At 40.6% G+C, this 15794-nt stretch overlaps 1 protein-coding gene across 2 annotated transcripts in view; it reads left to right on the top strand.

Annotated features, from left to right (window-relative positions):
- Window positions 1–15794, top strand: part of adamts18 (ADAM metallopeptidase with thrombospondin type 1 motif, 18) — an 83833-nt gene that overhangs the window by 41493 nt on the left and 26546 nt on the right. For both annotated transcript variants that reach the window (XM_034679056.1, XM_034679055.1), the window contains exons 13-17: window positions 1778–1950; window positions 3758–3888; window positions 5447–5570; window positions 5884–6128; window positions 15207–15327. In XM_034679056.1, coding sequence (XP_034534947.1) covers window positions 1778–1950; window positions 3758–3888; window positions 5447–5570; window positions 5884–6128; window positions 15207–15327 — 794 coding nt within the window. The remainder of the gene's footprint in view (window positions 1–1777; window positions 1951–3757; window positions 3889–5446; window positions 5571–5883; window positions 6129–15206; window positions 15328–15794) is intronic.

Genomic DNA, 15794 nt, shown 5'->3' with positions numbered 1-15794 from the left:
CTGCGGTGTTTACGGTTTCTATTAAGCTCTCCTTGTGTTCCTTTTCCAGAGGGTTTCATTGCAGTGTAATGCTTAGTGACTTGTTTTTATTAGCCGTGTTTGATCAGCATGATTCCCCCAGTCTGTGTGTGTGTGTGTGTGTGTGTGTGTGTGTGTGTTTGTGTGTGGGGGCCACTTTGGTAAATAGCTGAACTCAATTTTCTCTGCTGGTGGTTGTGTTGGAAGGCCTGGCATTAGTTTAGACAGCCTGGGAAGTCAGACATTGCATCCTTTAAGGTCATTTAACATAAAGACTCTGCCTGTTTTCTTCTAACAAGTGGTGATTGTTTATTATAATGAAAAAAGAAAATCAGACTTCATTATGTGTTATTTTCTTCTCTAGCTGTTACGTTTAAAGAGGTGTCGCCTCGATTGAATATGAAAACATCTGACTCTTTATTTAAACACTTCTACCATCACAACCTGTAAAGACTTGGATCTCCAGATTAAACCTTGGTCAGAGATCATGCGTAGCGATATGCTGAGTATAAGAAGTGGATGTTGCCTCTTGGTTTTTCAAAAGTGAAGCCAATGCAGATGTGTTTATCCTGCAGTCTTTTTTAAAGGGCAGCTGGAGGATTCACTTGTGTCTCAGCTGATTTAATTTTACCTCAGGAAGCATCTCCCTGATGATCTTTAAGCCTCCTTCAGTACAACATAAAGTTGATTTTGTAAATTCTGGTCCTCTTCAGAGCTACAGAGACATTAAAGAAGCTTATGTTTTAGGGCATTGAGTTTCTATCACCACAACCCGTCTGTCAGATAAGAGACGTAGCAATGCAAAGCCACCCTGTCTTTTTTATGTGGTTGTTGCTGATCCCAAAAAGATTGGAAATGCTGAAAATGGATATCCAGTATCAGAACTGTCATTTATTTGATACACTGGAGAAAATGAGTTAGTTCTAGTGCAGATTAATTTACTGCTAAGTTCAGACTCTTCTCTTATTATTGTAAATGATGGAATCAAAGTGTGCTGCACTGGACAGCGACATGATGACGTCATGCCTGAACTACCCAAACACTGTTTTCTGCCAACAAAACGGGCAAAGCATTATGTTTGCAAGGCTAAAATGTCACACCTTTAAGTTTACACTTATATCATACAGACAGATGACATGACAACTCCCCAAAAGTGAAGCTAAACTAAACTACCCATTCCATCTGGCTGCAGTATAAGTGATAAGCCATTAAATTAAAATACAGGTTAAATATGTATTTCCTAAAATATGGTTTCTGTCATTAAAGTTACTTCTTGTCATGCTGATTCTTTAAAAGAACATTAGTTTTGGGTGTAACGTGTAATGGTTGACAGCTCTGTTGTGTGCACCAGGTTTGTAGAGTAGAGAAGAAACAATGAGAGACAACACAACAAACTAACACAAGAGAACTTTCTATGAGGTTTAAAGTGTCCACTGTAAACCAAAATAAAAATCTGGTCTGATGTGGTCTGTGTCGGACTGAAGGATGATGTTTTATCAGTAAGTTATACGTGCTTTGTTAGAGGAAGGGTTGTGATGTCACTCCCAGAGCTGCTCCCTGCTGCACAGACTCCAAACTCCAAACACAAAAGATGTCAGCTGAGCCACAGAGAGGTATTTTGGCTTCACTTTTGCACAGTCAGCGGAGTACAGCAAAGGGATGTAGGTTATTTATTGAAGGAATAAAGCAAACAGGATATTTCAGGTATGTAAAGCTCTTCTTCTTTGTGTCTCTTCTTGTCTTGTCCTGTTCTTCGCAGGCCGCAGAACAATGGCAAATTCTGCTCTGGCTCCAGCCGTCTCAACCAGCTGTGCAACACTCGCCCGTGCCCTCTGAACGCAGTGGACTTCAGGGCCCAGCAGTGTGCTGAGTACAACAGCAAGCCCTTCAGAGGCTGGTACTACAAGTGGAAGCCTTACACTAAAGTGGATGGTAAGATGATCACTGACAAAAGACCCAGCGTGCATAATCTGTTCAGTCCTGTTGTTCTTTCAAGTTGAACAGATAATTCGCTCTGAGGATGTTTTGGATGAGGTTTTTCCTGCATTCATCTTTAAATGATGTGTACAGTTTAAATTCTTTTTTAATCTTCTTCTTTAGACAAAGACATTCTTTATCTTCATAATGCTCACTGCTTTCCAAGGATTATGAAGACACTAAATGATTTACTGTTTCTTGGCACATACTGTACAAGAAAAGAAATCTCATTGTTAAAAACACAGCGCTGTGAAATACACTGAAGACTGCAGATAGCTCAGGGCAAGATATTTCTTGTCTTAATTCTCTAGATCTTTTACAATCTACATCCCGCTGCACTGTGCTCGTCCAAGTCTCTTTATAAAGTGTTTCTGTAATTCCAACCTCTATTTACTGCTGCAATGATTAGGGCCAAAAAGCTGGAGGAAACTATCACTCTGGGTAATGTGTATGGGAGACATGTAGCCACCTGCACCCTTTGACACAGTGGGGAGAGATTTAAAAAGGAAGCCTTCGGGTGAGCTTTGTTACACAGAGAAGGGGAGTGGGCGGGGGAGAGCGCAGTGAAGGAGAGCAGTGTGTTTGGCTGTCTTCCCAGACCTGTTTAAGCTGTTGATGAATGGGAAAGGATGTCGAGAGGAACTGATTCTGAACTGCCCTCTGGGACCTTGGGCCAAGTCACCTTCGCAGACATTTATTTTAATCAAAGACGGCTGTAGAGACTTGTCTGTGATAACTGATCTGAACTACAAAATAAACCTGTAGCTCCACATGAAAACCCCTGGGTGCATTCAGAGTCAGATCCTGTCTTTTTCAATTCAATTTTAGTGGGAGCTGTACAAACTGTCTGTACAACAGGTTGCAGCGAAGACGCCCTGTTAACTTAACATCTAGTAATGCCTGGCACACATTACAGCATTCTTCAAATCTTCACACATTTAGAGACCACACACTTGATGATAACAAAAGACAGATCGCACAAGATCTCTCTCTTCTGATCATATAGTGTGTGGTTTGCACTCCTTCATGAGCCTTCAGAGCGGCTCCGACCGGACAAAATCCCTCTTAACACACCCCACACCTCAGGAAAATCAGACACGTTGTCGTTTGCAAACATCAGACAATCGGGCCTTTGCTGGCTCTGATCACAAGGGGGAGATCGAGACAAAAATCTGCCTTTTTATCCTGTTTATAAGTCATGAGCCCTGTGAATGCTATTTTTTTATCCGAACTCAATCCTGGTCAAATCTTGCCAGCATCCTCATGAGATTCCCACAAAAGGTCATGGTTGGCAGATGTGTGAGCGCAGCAGGTAACAGACAATGATATCCACCTGGGCAGGGTGATGACGTAGCAACACTGAGCAGAATTCCCCTTCTTAATACTCTTCACTGCTCGCCTCTATTGTGTAGATTATGTTTTGTATTGTTGTGTTTGTTTTGAGGAATAGTACCTATTATAGTGAACACAGAAACAGTCAACAGTATTAAAGACCCAACCTCACACACTGCCCAGCCTTCCTCCCTAACTTAAACCAAACGGAGCAAATCAAGTTGTGAACAGCAAGTTCCTGCAAATATCAGGACCTGAATGTCCTGAAATGATCTACAATAATCAGGAGACTCTGGCAGACAGGGCTTTAGAAGAAACTTGATCTCTCAGTCAGACTAAGAGTAGCATGCTCCCCATGAATCTGTGCTTTTCACTAATGCTACATATGTCTTATTGTCATGCGAGTAACTGTGTATTATGCTTTCTTTAGATGAGGACATCTGTAAGTTGTACTGCATTGCAGAAGACTTTGACTTCTTCTTCGCCATGTCCAGCAAAGTCAAAGATGGCACCTCCTGTTCGGACCACAAAGGAGACGTCTGCATTGATGGAGTCTGTGAGGTACATTATCTGGCTTCATGATGCTGCACACTTGCACCAGATGACATCAGATTATTTTTTGCATGGCATTAATACAAAGAAAGGCTCTGCATTGTAACATAGTTCAGAATCAGAATCAGAATCAGAATCAGAATCAGAATCAGAATCAGCTTTATTCGCCAAGTATGCTTGAACACACAAGGAATTTGACTTTAGTAAACTGTGCTCTCTTTGTACAAGGCCTAAGAATAAGAACTACAATAAAAAATAAAATAAAAATATAATAACAATAACCTTAGCTATAAATACAAAGAAACAACAAATAGGCTTGACTAATATGTACAGGCTAAAATAATATGATAAAGTGCAGTGGTGAGTTGCAGAGGTAGTTTTTACATTATAAAAATAGAAGTTAAATGATACAAAAAATAGAAATATGGAATTCTGCTTGGAGAATTGTTGCATTGTATATCTACATGTATATTTACAGAGTATTTATCTGACAGGGATGACACTGTTATGGTTTAGTTGCAAGAGGGGTTTAGATAAGGTCAGAATAAAGTGACCCACAGCAGGTTTTAGGTGGTTTTGCAAATACACATGCTGTCTGGAAAAGTAGGAACATTTTAGAAAACATAAAATACATGTTTCCGTCTAGAATATGCCATACTCACACCACCATGAGCTCCTGTGGGAAACGTTAGCTTTGTCTTGATTTGACGCCCCCTGTGGACAAAGCAGGACCTCTTATCTGTATGTTTTTTTCCTGTATATGTGTAAACAGTTTTCAGTTTCTAACACAAGCCTCATTCTGCTTTCTTACAACATTCAAATGTTCAACACATCCAGAATCTTTGCCATGGAAAATAAAAGAAAGGCTGTGTCATCACTGTGCTGTTAATCACATCCTCTGATACCGATCCCCAAACAGCAGTTTTAGCCATTAAAAGTAACTGCATAGAAATTACCAAATCTTTATGCCAATGGTCTTGTTTGCTCTTGTTGCTCATAAAAAGGTATCAATACCAATTTAAATCATTTTCATAACCAGTTAAAATATCCTTCCGGGAGCTTTTAGATATTTTGCCAATTCGTCATCTAATTGCACCGAAGGCGTAAGTGAAGGGTGCAGTCTTTTTGGCTAATAAAATTTTTATTAGTATATCATTTCTAGAGAAAAAAATCTACTCTGGCATATTTAAAATTCTGCAGTAAGACAAGAATGAGAAGGTGGTAGAGACCTGGCTTCATGAGGTGTGATAAGAGATATAAACTTAATGACTGTTAAATATTTTTGACTTTTTTTCTGTGTTTTTATCATTTTAAGAAGCTTAAATGTCCACACTTTACTGAATATAAGTATAGCTTTTTTTTATTTTACCAGCAGCTAGGTGTGGTACTTATGTGTCATGATCATTGTTACTCTTGAACTGTTGCATTTGATTAGTCTGTTCCATTGACTTGAGAACTTTAAACAGCTGGTTGGAGAGTTTATTTGAATTGACAGCCTCTTAATCCTGTTTCTTTGACATTGATTGCACTTGTGTTTCTGTGTGTGTTTCTGTGTGTGTGTGTGCAGGCAGTAGGCTGTGACCAGATGCTGGGCTCTAAGGCCTCTCTGGATGCCTGTGGAGTCTGTAAGGGAGACAACTCCACTTGCAAGTTCTTCAAGGGCCAGTATGGCCTTCAGCACAGGGCTAATGGTAAGCTTGTCTTTGTCATTTATTGCACTGACTCAGAGCACATTAGTGAAAACTTTGTGCCTCTGCAAGACAAAGGGGGATGTAAGCAGACAAAGAAGGACACGGACAAAGGAAAACATGCACAGACAAATGCATCAAATGCAACTTCACAACAGACGTCCTCTGTGTGCAGTAACACACTCCTGATGAGATACAGCATGGTTTGTTGCAGGATTACATGATGACACATGATATTACAATAGGAGAACACAAATCAACAACAAGCTCTACATTACTCAGCTTGGACTTTCCTTTCTATCATTTGTTCTTCAAGAGTATTACTCCATGGTGACAGTCCCGGCTGGAGCACGAAGCATTCACATTCAGGAAATGGAAGTCTCAACCAGCTACCTGGCTGTCCGCTCCCTGAAGAGGAAGTACTACCTGACCGGGGACTGGACCGTGGACTGGCCGGGGAAGTTCCACTTTGGCGGGACTGTGTTTGACTATCAGCGCTCCTTCAACAAGCCAGAGAGCCTGTACGCCGCTGGACCTACTAATGAGACGCTGGTGTTTGAAGTAAGCCGCCGCTGCTTGGTGATGACCGTTTGAGGCAATTGACAGTGACAGGGTCCCTGGCAGAGCTGCCGCCCCTCCTTCTTTTAAAGTCTGGATATGAATAGGCTTAGATGAAAAAAGAAGTTTGGGTGGTAGGGAGAGCAGGGGTGGTTGTAGCTGTCTGCAGTGCTTCTGTGGGGGATTAATTGTGTTTGGTGATTGGTTATGTCAGGGATGATCTGGGGATGGGTTGGTTGTGTGGAAGGCTTTAATCAGGAAAAACTAGAGCTGTTAGGGGGCCTGTCCTGCACAAAGATTTACGAGTGGTGCGGGCAAAACAAAAATATAATGTTAGAGGAAGAAGAAAACAAAAACCCTGCAACATACAACTGATCAGTTTGATTTAAAGGGACTGGGTATTTGTGTTGTTGAGACAGAAGGTGAACTCCTGATTTAATGTGAGAGTATTGGCTGCTTGCCTGTTTGTTCAGGCTGAGTTTAACAATTAACTGGTAACAGCCAACTGAATAGATATCAGCTGTGTCTTTCAGCATATGTTATGGTGGGCTCATTTGTCTGGCTGTGTAGCGCTTTGATTGGTTGACCCAGATAAATTGTCATCAGTTTTCTCTTAGACTTGCTGTACTTCAAATAGAAAAAGAACTGGCTTTATACCAACTGCTCACTACAAACTATGGCCCACTGACTGCGCTAGCTGTGGCTAGCCACCACACACCATTTGTGTTACAGCGAAGTCTCAATAAACCCTGTTTCCTCTCTCCCGATACCACATGGATGACTTTTACAATTTTATCCACGAAATTCAAACCTGTCACCAGTGGCGGCTGGTGCATTGGATTGCTGTTTCATTTTGACATCCAGCAGATCAGGTCCAAGCTCTACATCACAGATTCTCCTGCAAAGATTACTTTCAGTGGCTTTACAGAGTTTCCTTTCTGCATTTTGTTCATAGCACTCTCCATCACTCCAGCCTCAAAGTTTCTCCTGAGGTTCAACAACCCACTCTTGCATGATTGAGCAAGGTTGACTGTGCTTTTAGTTACCCTGCATCAAAACAGGCAGATAACGGGGCCCTGGTAGCTCCTGTCTCTTATATTGCAGAGAAGCGAAGGCTTATTATATGCAACTTGTCACAAGAGAGATCACTAACTTTAGACACATTGGACATCTTTGGTCTACATGTTTAGTGCAGCTTATTCATTTCATCATTCATTTACTCACTAGCTATAAAAATATTTATCTTGATGAGAACTTTGATGTATTTCAAACTAATTTTAACAGACCTCATCCAGCTATGTTTTGCCATTCTCCATGTGGATAGTAGTGGGGTAGTGCCCTCTATTGACAGCCACCACTGCCTGTCACCTTTGTGTGCTCTGTCTCTGCACAGTTTAATGTGTCGGTGCTTTTTGTGATCACTTTGGGTGACAGCAAACCTGAACGAATAATAATAAACTCTTCATGGCCAAATGCAACATAGAGTCTGGTTAGCTGAGATAATCTGTTTGGTGTAACTCTGCTGTATAAACTTCTCATGCATCAATAGAATAACATGGAGATCATCAAAGGCATCAGAGAGAGAGAGAGAGATGCTTCAGAATTAGTCCAAAAAGCTTTTGTGTCCCTTTCCCTATTCAGCTCTGTCTCACATGGCAGAGGCTCCCCCCTTGTTTAAATGCGGTACATTTTCCTGCTACTGCTGGCTCCTGTGTAAGCACAGTCACGTGTTCGTCTACATACACATACACAAAGGCATGGATGTGGCCCCTATGGCCACTGATCTCAAAAGTGCTTTGTTGCAGCCATGTGATTCAAGGCTAATAGAGCGAGTAAAATCCCTAAGTCAACTGCCCGTTAAAGGCAGGATGAGAAGTATAAAATCAGATGGCTGCATGGAATGAGATGTTCTGCACAGTAAAGGAAGCGATTTATGAGCTGATGCTTTTTTTTTGTCTGACATTTTGTCATCAGTACTGCATCAGAAACCAGATCTTTGAGGGGAGTTTTTACCCTTCCTTAAGCAGCAGAATGAAATGCCGGACAGGCTCCTCCTGGGAGTGAAACTCATATTCAACAAGTGGCCTAGTTATTATCCTTATGACTCTGTAGCTTTAAGTGAGTGGTGGTGGGACATGTGGGATGTTCTTCTCACATAACTTTGTCAGTGAAGGCATTTATTTTCTCTTGACCTGTGAACCCTAGCTGTGGAAACAGAAGTGGAAACCAGGTAAAGAGCAGACATTTGTATTTTCCCCTCCAGTTTTGGTGAAGTGATAGTCATGTAAAAGCTGCCCTCCCTACAGTCCCTTGGGCTACTGAAATACTGCGGTTGAAGCAGGAATGATTGGCCCGTAAGTCCTGGAGGAATACTTCTGTGATGTTTCCAAAGTGCTTGGCTGGTCACTTGTTTGGCCATCCGGAAATGTCTGAGTGTTTTTGTAGCTATTTTAAAAAAGAGACTTATGCTTGGTGGCAGCTCAGCAGAGCCTTAGCTGATGCTGCTATTTAAACAGCACCGTGTTATATCCCTCTGAAGATTAATGCCTGCAGGGATGGAGACAAGCAATAAAAGTCCAGTATTGTCTTTCCAAGAGGTGGAGGGGTATAGATTTCATGAATTTCTGTTGCAGAAATCCCCAAAATCTTACTTTCAGCGACCTTGGAAATATTTAGCAATGGCTTAAAAGATATCAGTCTTGCAGACAGATGGTGAGTCCACCCCAGACTTAAGTGTCTCAACACATTTTTCAGTGTTTTTCAGTGTTCCCTTTGGAATTTTATACAGATATTTATGATTCACAAATGTTGAATACTGATAACTTTGGTCACATATTGGTAATGAATCAGGAGGAGCAGGTCGTCCATTAAACAGAAGAGCAGTGATGTCATTCATTTGGTCTGCATGTCAAAGGGGACGTTCACTTTAGGCCCAGTTGCCCCATACCGTACCGAAGCATGGTTGTCCCCCCTCCCAAACCCCCTGCTGGCCTACTCTCACATAGCTCCAGAACCAACCAGGCCGTCACATGACTGTTTGTGTCTGCCCAAATATCGAGTAAACTCCTGACCTCTGCATCACACCAACATGAACTCTTTGTCTTCATTGATCAAGCTTGAGCACGGTACGGAGCGCTCATTACAAACTGGACTGTGGGGGTGAAAGATGCTTGGGCACAGTACAAGTCCACCTAGTGTGAGTTCGCCCTAACAAGTGTCCTTGGGTGAAATAACTATCCCAAAACTGCTCCTGTAGACTGAGCTGTGCTTGTGAACATTGGACTATAAACTTACTAGCATGTTAAATTGATTGAATGTTGGTGTGTGATGTGGTGAAGTGCATTTTGAGTTTTCTGAGGACAGTAGCTTCTACATAATTGCAGTGAATTCAGCATTCAACCACTGACTTCTCATCAGCCTTAGATCTACTTTATGCTGATTAGCAAGCCTTATTTTGCCAACATGCTAAACTAATGTAGTCAACATAGTATAAATTAACCTGCCAAACATGAGCTTTTTTCCATGCCAGCTTAAGTATTTATCTTGGATCAGCACAATGCCTCATCACCGCTTTAGAGAGTAGCTAGCTTGACCATAAGCTCTGTGTCCTCTTGCAGTATTAGCATTCATCATTCATTTGTGATAGGATTATTCTCGCCCACTTAATTGGTCGTTACCAAGTCAAATGCAAACACCATGAAGAGTTTGATTTGTTTTGTAAATACTAAGTTTAAGGACCAAATGTTTCCGGTTCATCTTCAGCTCCCAGCACTTAGGGAAGCTGTGCATTCAGATGGCTCGCCTGTGCGATGACACATCAGACGTGACGCATCATTTAAGACCATCTTGGTTCGCACGACTTTGGTTTAGGCTCCAAGAAGGAGGTTTAGACATCTGGGAAACACCACATGTGTGCCCATAAAGAACTGTTTAACCATTTGTGTTGCTTGTCCCATCATACTTTACTGAAGCAATGGCATCACAATAAATGTATACACAGGTTATACTTTTGTTTGGTAGTTTTTTGTGGCATTTTTACCTTTATTTAATGGGGCAGGTGAAGAGCGTTGGGAGTTGGGAGGGGGGAATGACAGGCAGAAAAGGATCATAGCATGGGGTCGAACCAAAGCTTTGAAGAGGACTCTGTTTTGGAGTTGTGCCCACTGGGACCCCAGGTTTTACTTACTGCATGTATTATTTGAAGAAGGGACTTCACTAATTCAGATAGTGCTTTTTCTTCTCCTGCGTGTGTCCCAGTCATACAGCTGTCCAGCCAAGCTCTCAGCGGTTGCATGCTGCTGATCTGCAGATGACACGAGCATAATCTCTATAAGTATGTCCTGTAATTACAAAAAGGAGAAAGAGGCTGATAGAGAGAGCAGGATAGAGAGAGAGGGGGAGAGTGAGATTAAAAGATTAAGAATTCTGCAATTGAACTCGTTGGATGTGAGAAGTTAAGGTCAGGGCATGGGGACTTAAACTGCAAATGAAAAGTGCCAAATGAGTCAGGCTCTTTATTTTCTCCTGATCTTCGTCTGTTTCACACTTTCTACTTAACTGGAGCTGTCACAGAAAACCTGAGCAAGCAGACGGGGGAGGGTGTATGCACCGATCACTCCCAGACCCCTACTCAGCTTGAAGCCCTCAAAGAAAAACAAATGTTGAGGAGTGTGAATGTGAACTGTGACAAGGTGTTCACATCTGCAGCTGCTCAGCTGGTGGGGGGGAGGAGGGAAAGTAGCTAACAAGAGGAGGAATAGGAAACAGACATAACATATGGTTGAGGTCTCGTGGATACTAAATAGGGTTGTTCTCTCTGAAGAGACATTCTTGTGGTCTGGTGAGACGAGGTCATGCCAGTCCAGAGCAAAGCATTGTGGGTTCAGAAGTGAGATTGATATCTGTGTCGGCCACAGTCTAATTCATCATCATCTCATCTGACTCGATGAGATGTGGAGTGGTTTAGTTAGGAAACCAAGATCCTCACAAGTGTCCAAGTTATTCACACAAGTGGTCTGATGTTGCACTGCAGAAAGATTGAGTTGCATCTATTACAGAAAATAAATTTAAAGGCTTCTCACACAGATTTTTTTATCTGAAATCAAAAGAAGAAAAGGTAGATATCTGTTGCCGTCTTGGGAAATAATGGTCCTTGATTCCCAATAACAACCACAATGTGTTGACAAAGTCTACCATGCCACACTGATGAAGTATGTCTAGTATAAAGTAATTATTAAGAGTTGCTTGTTTTACCTGAATTTATAGGACTGTTATTTTATAATGTAGTTGATGCTGTTAAGAGACATTGAGGATTTCACATAAAACTAGAGGTGTGACAAAATATTACCCTGACTTGTGTGATCAGCTTATAATTACTCAAGCCTGTCCACATTGATAACTTCATTGATTAAATAAGGTGCTCTAAACAGATTCCCCTGCCAGTTTAAATCCTGGTTGACCTTCTGCAGTAGCATAGGTCGTAAGTTCACATAGCACTGTCACATAGAATAAAGTTGGTTATGCCTGTCAAACATTGAATTGTGTATTTATTTTTAAATATGCCTTTTATTAAGAAACATTTTTTATTCACACTAATTTACGGAAGAGGATTAGGGCCACTGACAAAAAAAAAAAAAGAAAGGTCAATTTTTTTTTTTTTTATTATTCTGAGAAAAAAAGTCAGAATTCTGAGAATAAAGTCAGTTGTTTCTTTGTATTTATAGCTGATGTTATTGTTATTGTTATTATATTTTTATTTTATTTTTATTGTAGTTCTTATTCTTATTCCTATTCTTATGCCTTGTACAAAGAGAGCACAGTTTACTAAAGTCAAATTCCTTGTATGTTCAAGCATACTTGGCGAATAAAGCTGTTTCTGATTCTGATTCTCAATTCTGAGATTAAAGTCAGAATTCTGAGATTAAAGTCAGAATTCTGAGAATTAAGTCAGAATTCTGAGAATAAAGTCAGAATTTTCAGATTAAAGTCAGAATTCTGACTTTAATCTCAGAGTAATAATAAAAAAAAAAATTGGACTTAAATATTTTTTTTTTTCAGTGGCCCTAATCCTCTTCCGTACTAATTGGACAGTTCTTCCATGGTTCTGTAAATTCAAGTGAAACATTCAGTGAATCTAAATTAAAGTGCAGGTAATAAACAGCAGGACTACTGCATCGTGACATTATCATGATCATGGGAAACACATGCATCGTATCATATCCTGAGTCACTCGATGATTCCCAGCCCTCTCTGAAACTAACTTGAATTGGAATATAAAGAGACAGCTCACCAACCGGCGCAAAGAAAATCCTGTCAGCCTACTAACATGGTGACAGATTATTTTTTCCCCATCCTCTGTTCATGTGCTCTTGTCACTGACAGTAGTTGGTGTTGTCAGTCCTGAGAAGGCTAATTTATTTTCTGCTTAGAGCTTTTGTTAGATTGATATTTGTTGTGACAAATATCAAGGAAAAATTCTGCCGCTGCTCTAGTTTGCTTTGACAACCAAAGCATTCAGTTTGTGGGGTTTGGGTTTCCATTATGGGCAGGTAATGTGTTTTATTTGGTTCTTATCAGTTTGGATGATTATTTGGCAGTAGAGGGACAAACTTTGGTTGCAGTTTCCTCAGACTGAAGACCTGTAGAGGAGACAAGTTTGGATGTGTCTTGGATAATTATTTGGAGGTTAGTGTCTTTACAGGCAGACAGTGTTAACCCTTGTGGTTTGATATATTCAACATTGTGGATGGCTTTTGACAGAAAGGTCAGTTATTTAGGAAACGTCTAGGCCTTGTTTTGCCTTCAATTGTTGTTGGTTTTCCACCGTAGTGATGCCAAAGATTTTGTTTATAGCTGCTGGTTTGCACAATTGTTGGTTTTTGGTAGAAAGAGCAGAATCTTTGGTAAGGGTTGGTTTGCTTTGACAAGCAAAAAGCCCTGGTGTGGTTCTTCACAGCAGTGTTTTCATGGGTTTGGTTTAGGTGGACGGCATCAAGAGAGGAAGTGTGGGGACCAAAGTGTTACCAGTCATCATGCTGTTTACTCGAGAGCTTGGGCAACACTTTCATTATGTCTAGGTTTTACATCCTCAAGTTAAGAGGAGTTATAATACAAGAAAGTGAGTATACCAATGTTTGACTATGGTCTGGTTGTGCCTGATGGACAAGAACATGTTGATAGAGAGGTTCATTTGACAATATGCAGCTCTGTCGCTCTCTAATAAGATAATGCAGATTTTTATATTGAAGCTTGATGCTCATTTTAGTGAGATTCTTTGTTTACTCTGATTACTCTTTTGTTTGAGTCAATAACGGTGATGTATGAAGTTGAAACAAAAGACTGTCCAGTGCTGCATGAGCCTGATGTGAAATAAAGTAATCATTTTAACCCAGTTGCATCAACCTGTTTCTAACCTTGGATGTGATGCTGGAGTTCATATTAATGCAGAATATTCATGGCAAGTTGAAGCATGTAGCTTGTTGATCTCATTAAATCTGTTTAACCTGAAGCTTTTGCTGAATTTTTGGCAAACCTAAACTTCAAGTACAATAGCAACAGATTTTTGCAATTCAGCAATGCTAATATGCCTTCGAGTTCAGAAGTAGTCTTCATTTAGTGGAACAAAGTACACATGCCAGTGTGCCGGCCTCTGTTACAGTATCTCCATGTGTCTACACAAATGGTTCATCCTACCAGCTGTTCCCAGGTCTGTAATATTTCATCAATATGTGCAGAAACTTGAGGCACCTCCTTGCTCCTTTCTTTTGCCCTCCTGTCTGGATCCGGGCTGACCATGCACATGAAGCAGTTATAATGATGCAGAGGTTGATGGGTCCAGTCAATGGAAGCACTGCAGGAATGTTGAATGTGGATCAAACCCGGGAGGTTCCTGGCTCTCTGAGTTGAATGGTTGAGGTAAATTCCTTGTACTTTTGGGATTTGCCCCAAAGAAAATACGCTTGTCAAAGTGTCTTAATGTAGAAACTGATAGACTTGATTAGTTTGTCAGGACTTGGAAAAGCTATTGGCAGTTTGACTTAATACAATTTGTCAAACTGACTGAGGATTAGTTCCCACCCAACCTGAACTAAACCAAAGTGGGCTATACAACAGACATGACTACTCTGCAGTGTTTTGAAATGGGTCATAATGACACACCTTGATCCGGCTTTTTGAATTTGTCTGGAACTGTTTTGATCACTGTGTCAGTGAAGCTAATGAAGATGTTTGGATGATGGTCTGATGCTTCCCCTGTATTGGGTATGTCTGCTTTCATTCATCCATTACTCTGCTTCACTGGAATGTCAGAATGCATCTCTCAGACAAGAAATGGTCATTTAGAATTCCCCCTGATATGGTCAATGAACTGTCTGCAGCTTTGTGGAAAAAAAAGCTTCTGCCAGTGGGGAAATGGGTTTTAGTAGACACAGGTGCTCACTCTTTAACTTTCTCTGGCCTTTTTCCTGCCAGCCTACTTGTCAAATGTCCCTGTAAGGTAGGGACAGCTGATGTGTGAACATAGCAGGTAACAGTCACATTTACCAAGAGTGATCTGGTAGCACGGTGCACTGTTCACACAGAGCAGAGTTTGGATGCTCTGCTCTCTTAATTTCTACCAAAGTTCACATTTATTGTTTGGCATTGTTTTGCTTGCATTGCAGAAACATCTGTATTACATGTAGTGATGATAACTCTGAAGCAGTCACTATTACTGAGGACTTTTCCACCTGCACACACTACATTTACATTTACATTTACATTTACATTTATAGTAAATAAAATACACTTGTAATAGTTGATACATGTTCTTCTCACCGTTTCTTGACTCTCAAATCTAAACCTTTTTTTTAACTGTCATTTGTGAAAAACTGCAATTTAGGGCCTCAACTTGCACATTTTATAAATAAAACAGAAACTTAATGTTAAACATGTTGTGACTGATTAAAGACAATACAGTACTGATGCAATACAAGAATACATGACATCATACAACTTCAGGAAAAGTCAAGTTGCATTAAGGTTAAAAAGAGAAACAGTGTTCACATGTTCCACTGCACTGACAGACTCTGCTCTCTCTGATAGATCCTTCTGCAGGGGAAGAACCCGGGTGTGGTCTGGGAGTACACGCTGCCTCGTACTGAGAGGAAACCTGACTACAGCTGGGGTGTGGTTCGCTCTGACTGCTCTGCTCCCTGTGCTGGAGGTGAGACTTTGTGTGTTTGTGTTGGTTTGTTGATGAAGAACTCGTGTGTACATAGAAATAATAGAAATAATACAAATAATAATAATAATAATAATAATAATAATAATAATAATAATAATAATACTTTAACTTTAACTTTAACTGACCAACCACCATATCCCTCCCACAAAAGTGTGTCAAGTGAATGAAACAGCACAGATATTTGCTCTGATATAAGCTGCCATCATCGGCATATTGAGTAAACTACCTTATTGAAACAATGTCGGAAGCTGTGTTCTGCTTTTTTGGAATTCAGGGGATTTAAAGGTGACATATCATGCAAAATGGACTTTTTAATGGTTCTCTACCTGAAATATGTGTCCCTGGCATGTCTACAAACCCCCCGAGAATGAAAAAAATCCATTCTGCCCCTGTTTTGATTTCTCCACCTTTCTGTAAATGTGTGTGAAACGAGCCGTTTCAGACTT

The sequence above is a fragment of the Notolabrus celidotus genome, chromosome 3 (assembly GCF_009762535.1).
Source record: "Notolabrus celidotus isolate fNotCel1 chromosome 3, fNotCel1.pri, whole genome shotgun sequence".
Classification (NCBI taxonomy): Eukaryota; Metazoa; Chordata; class Actinopteri; order Labriformes; family Labridae; genus Notolabrus; species Notolabrus celidotus.
The sequence above is the reverse complement of the archived record's forward strand: the minus strand, read 5'-3'. Positions and strand labels throughout refer to the sequence as shown.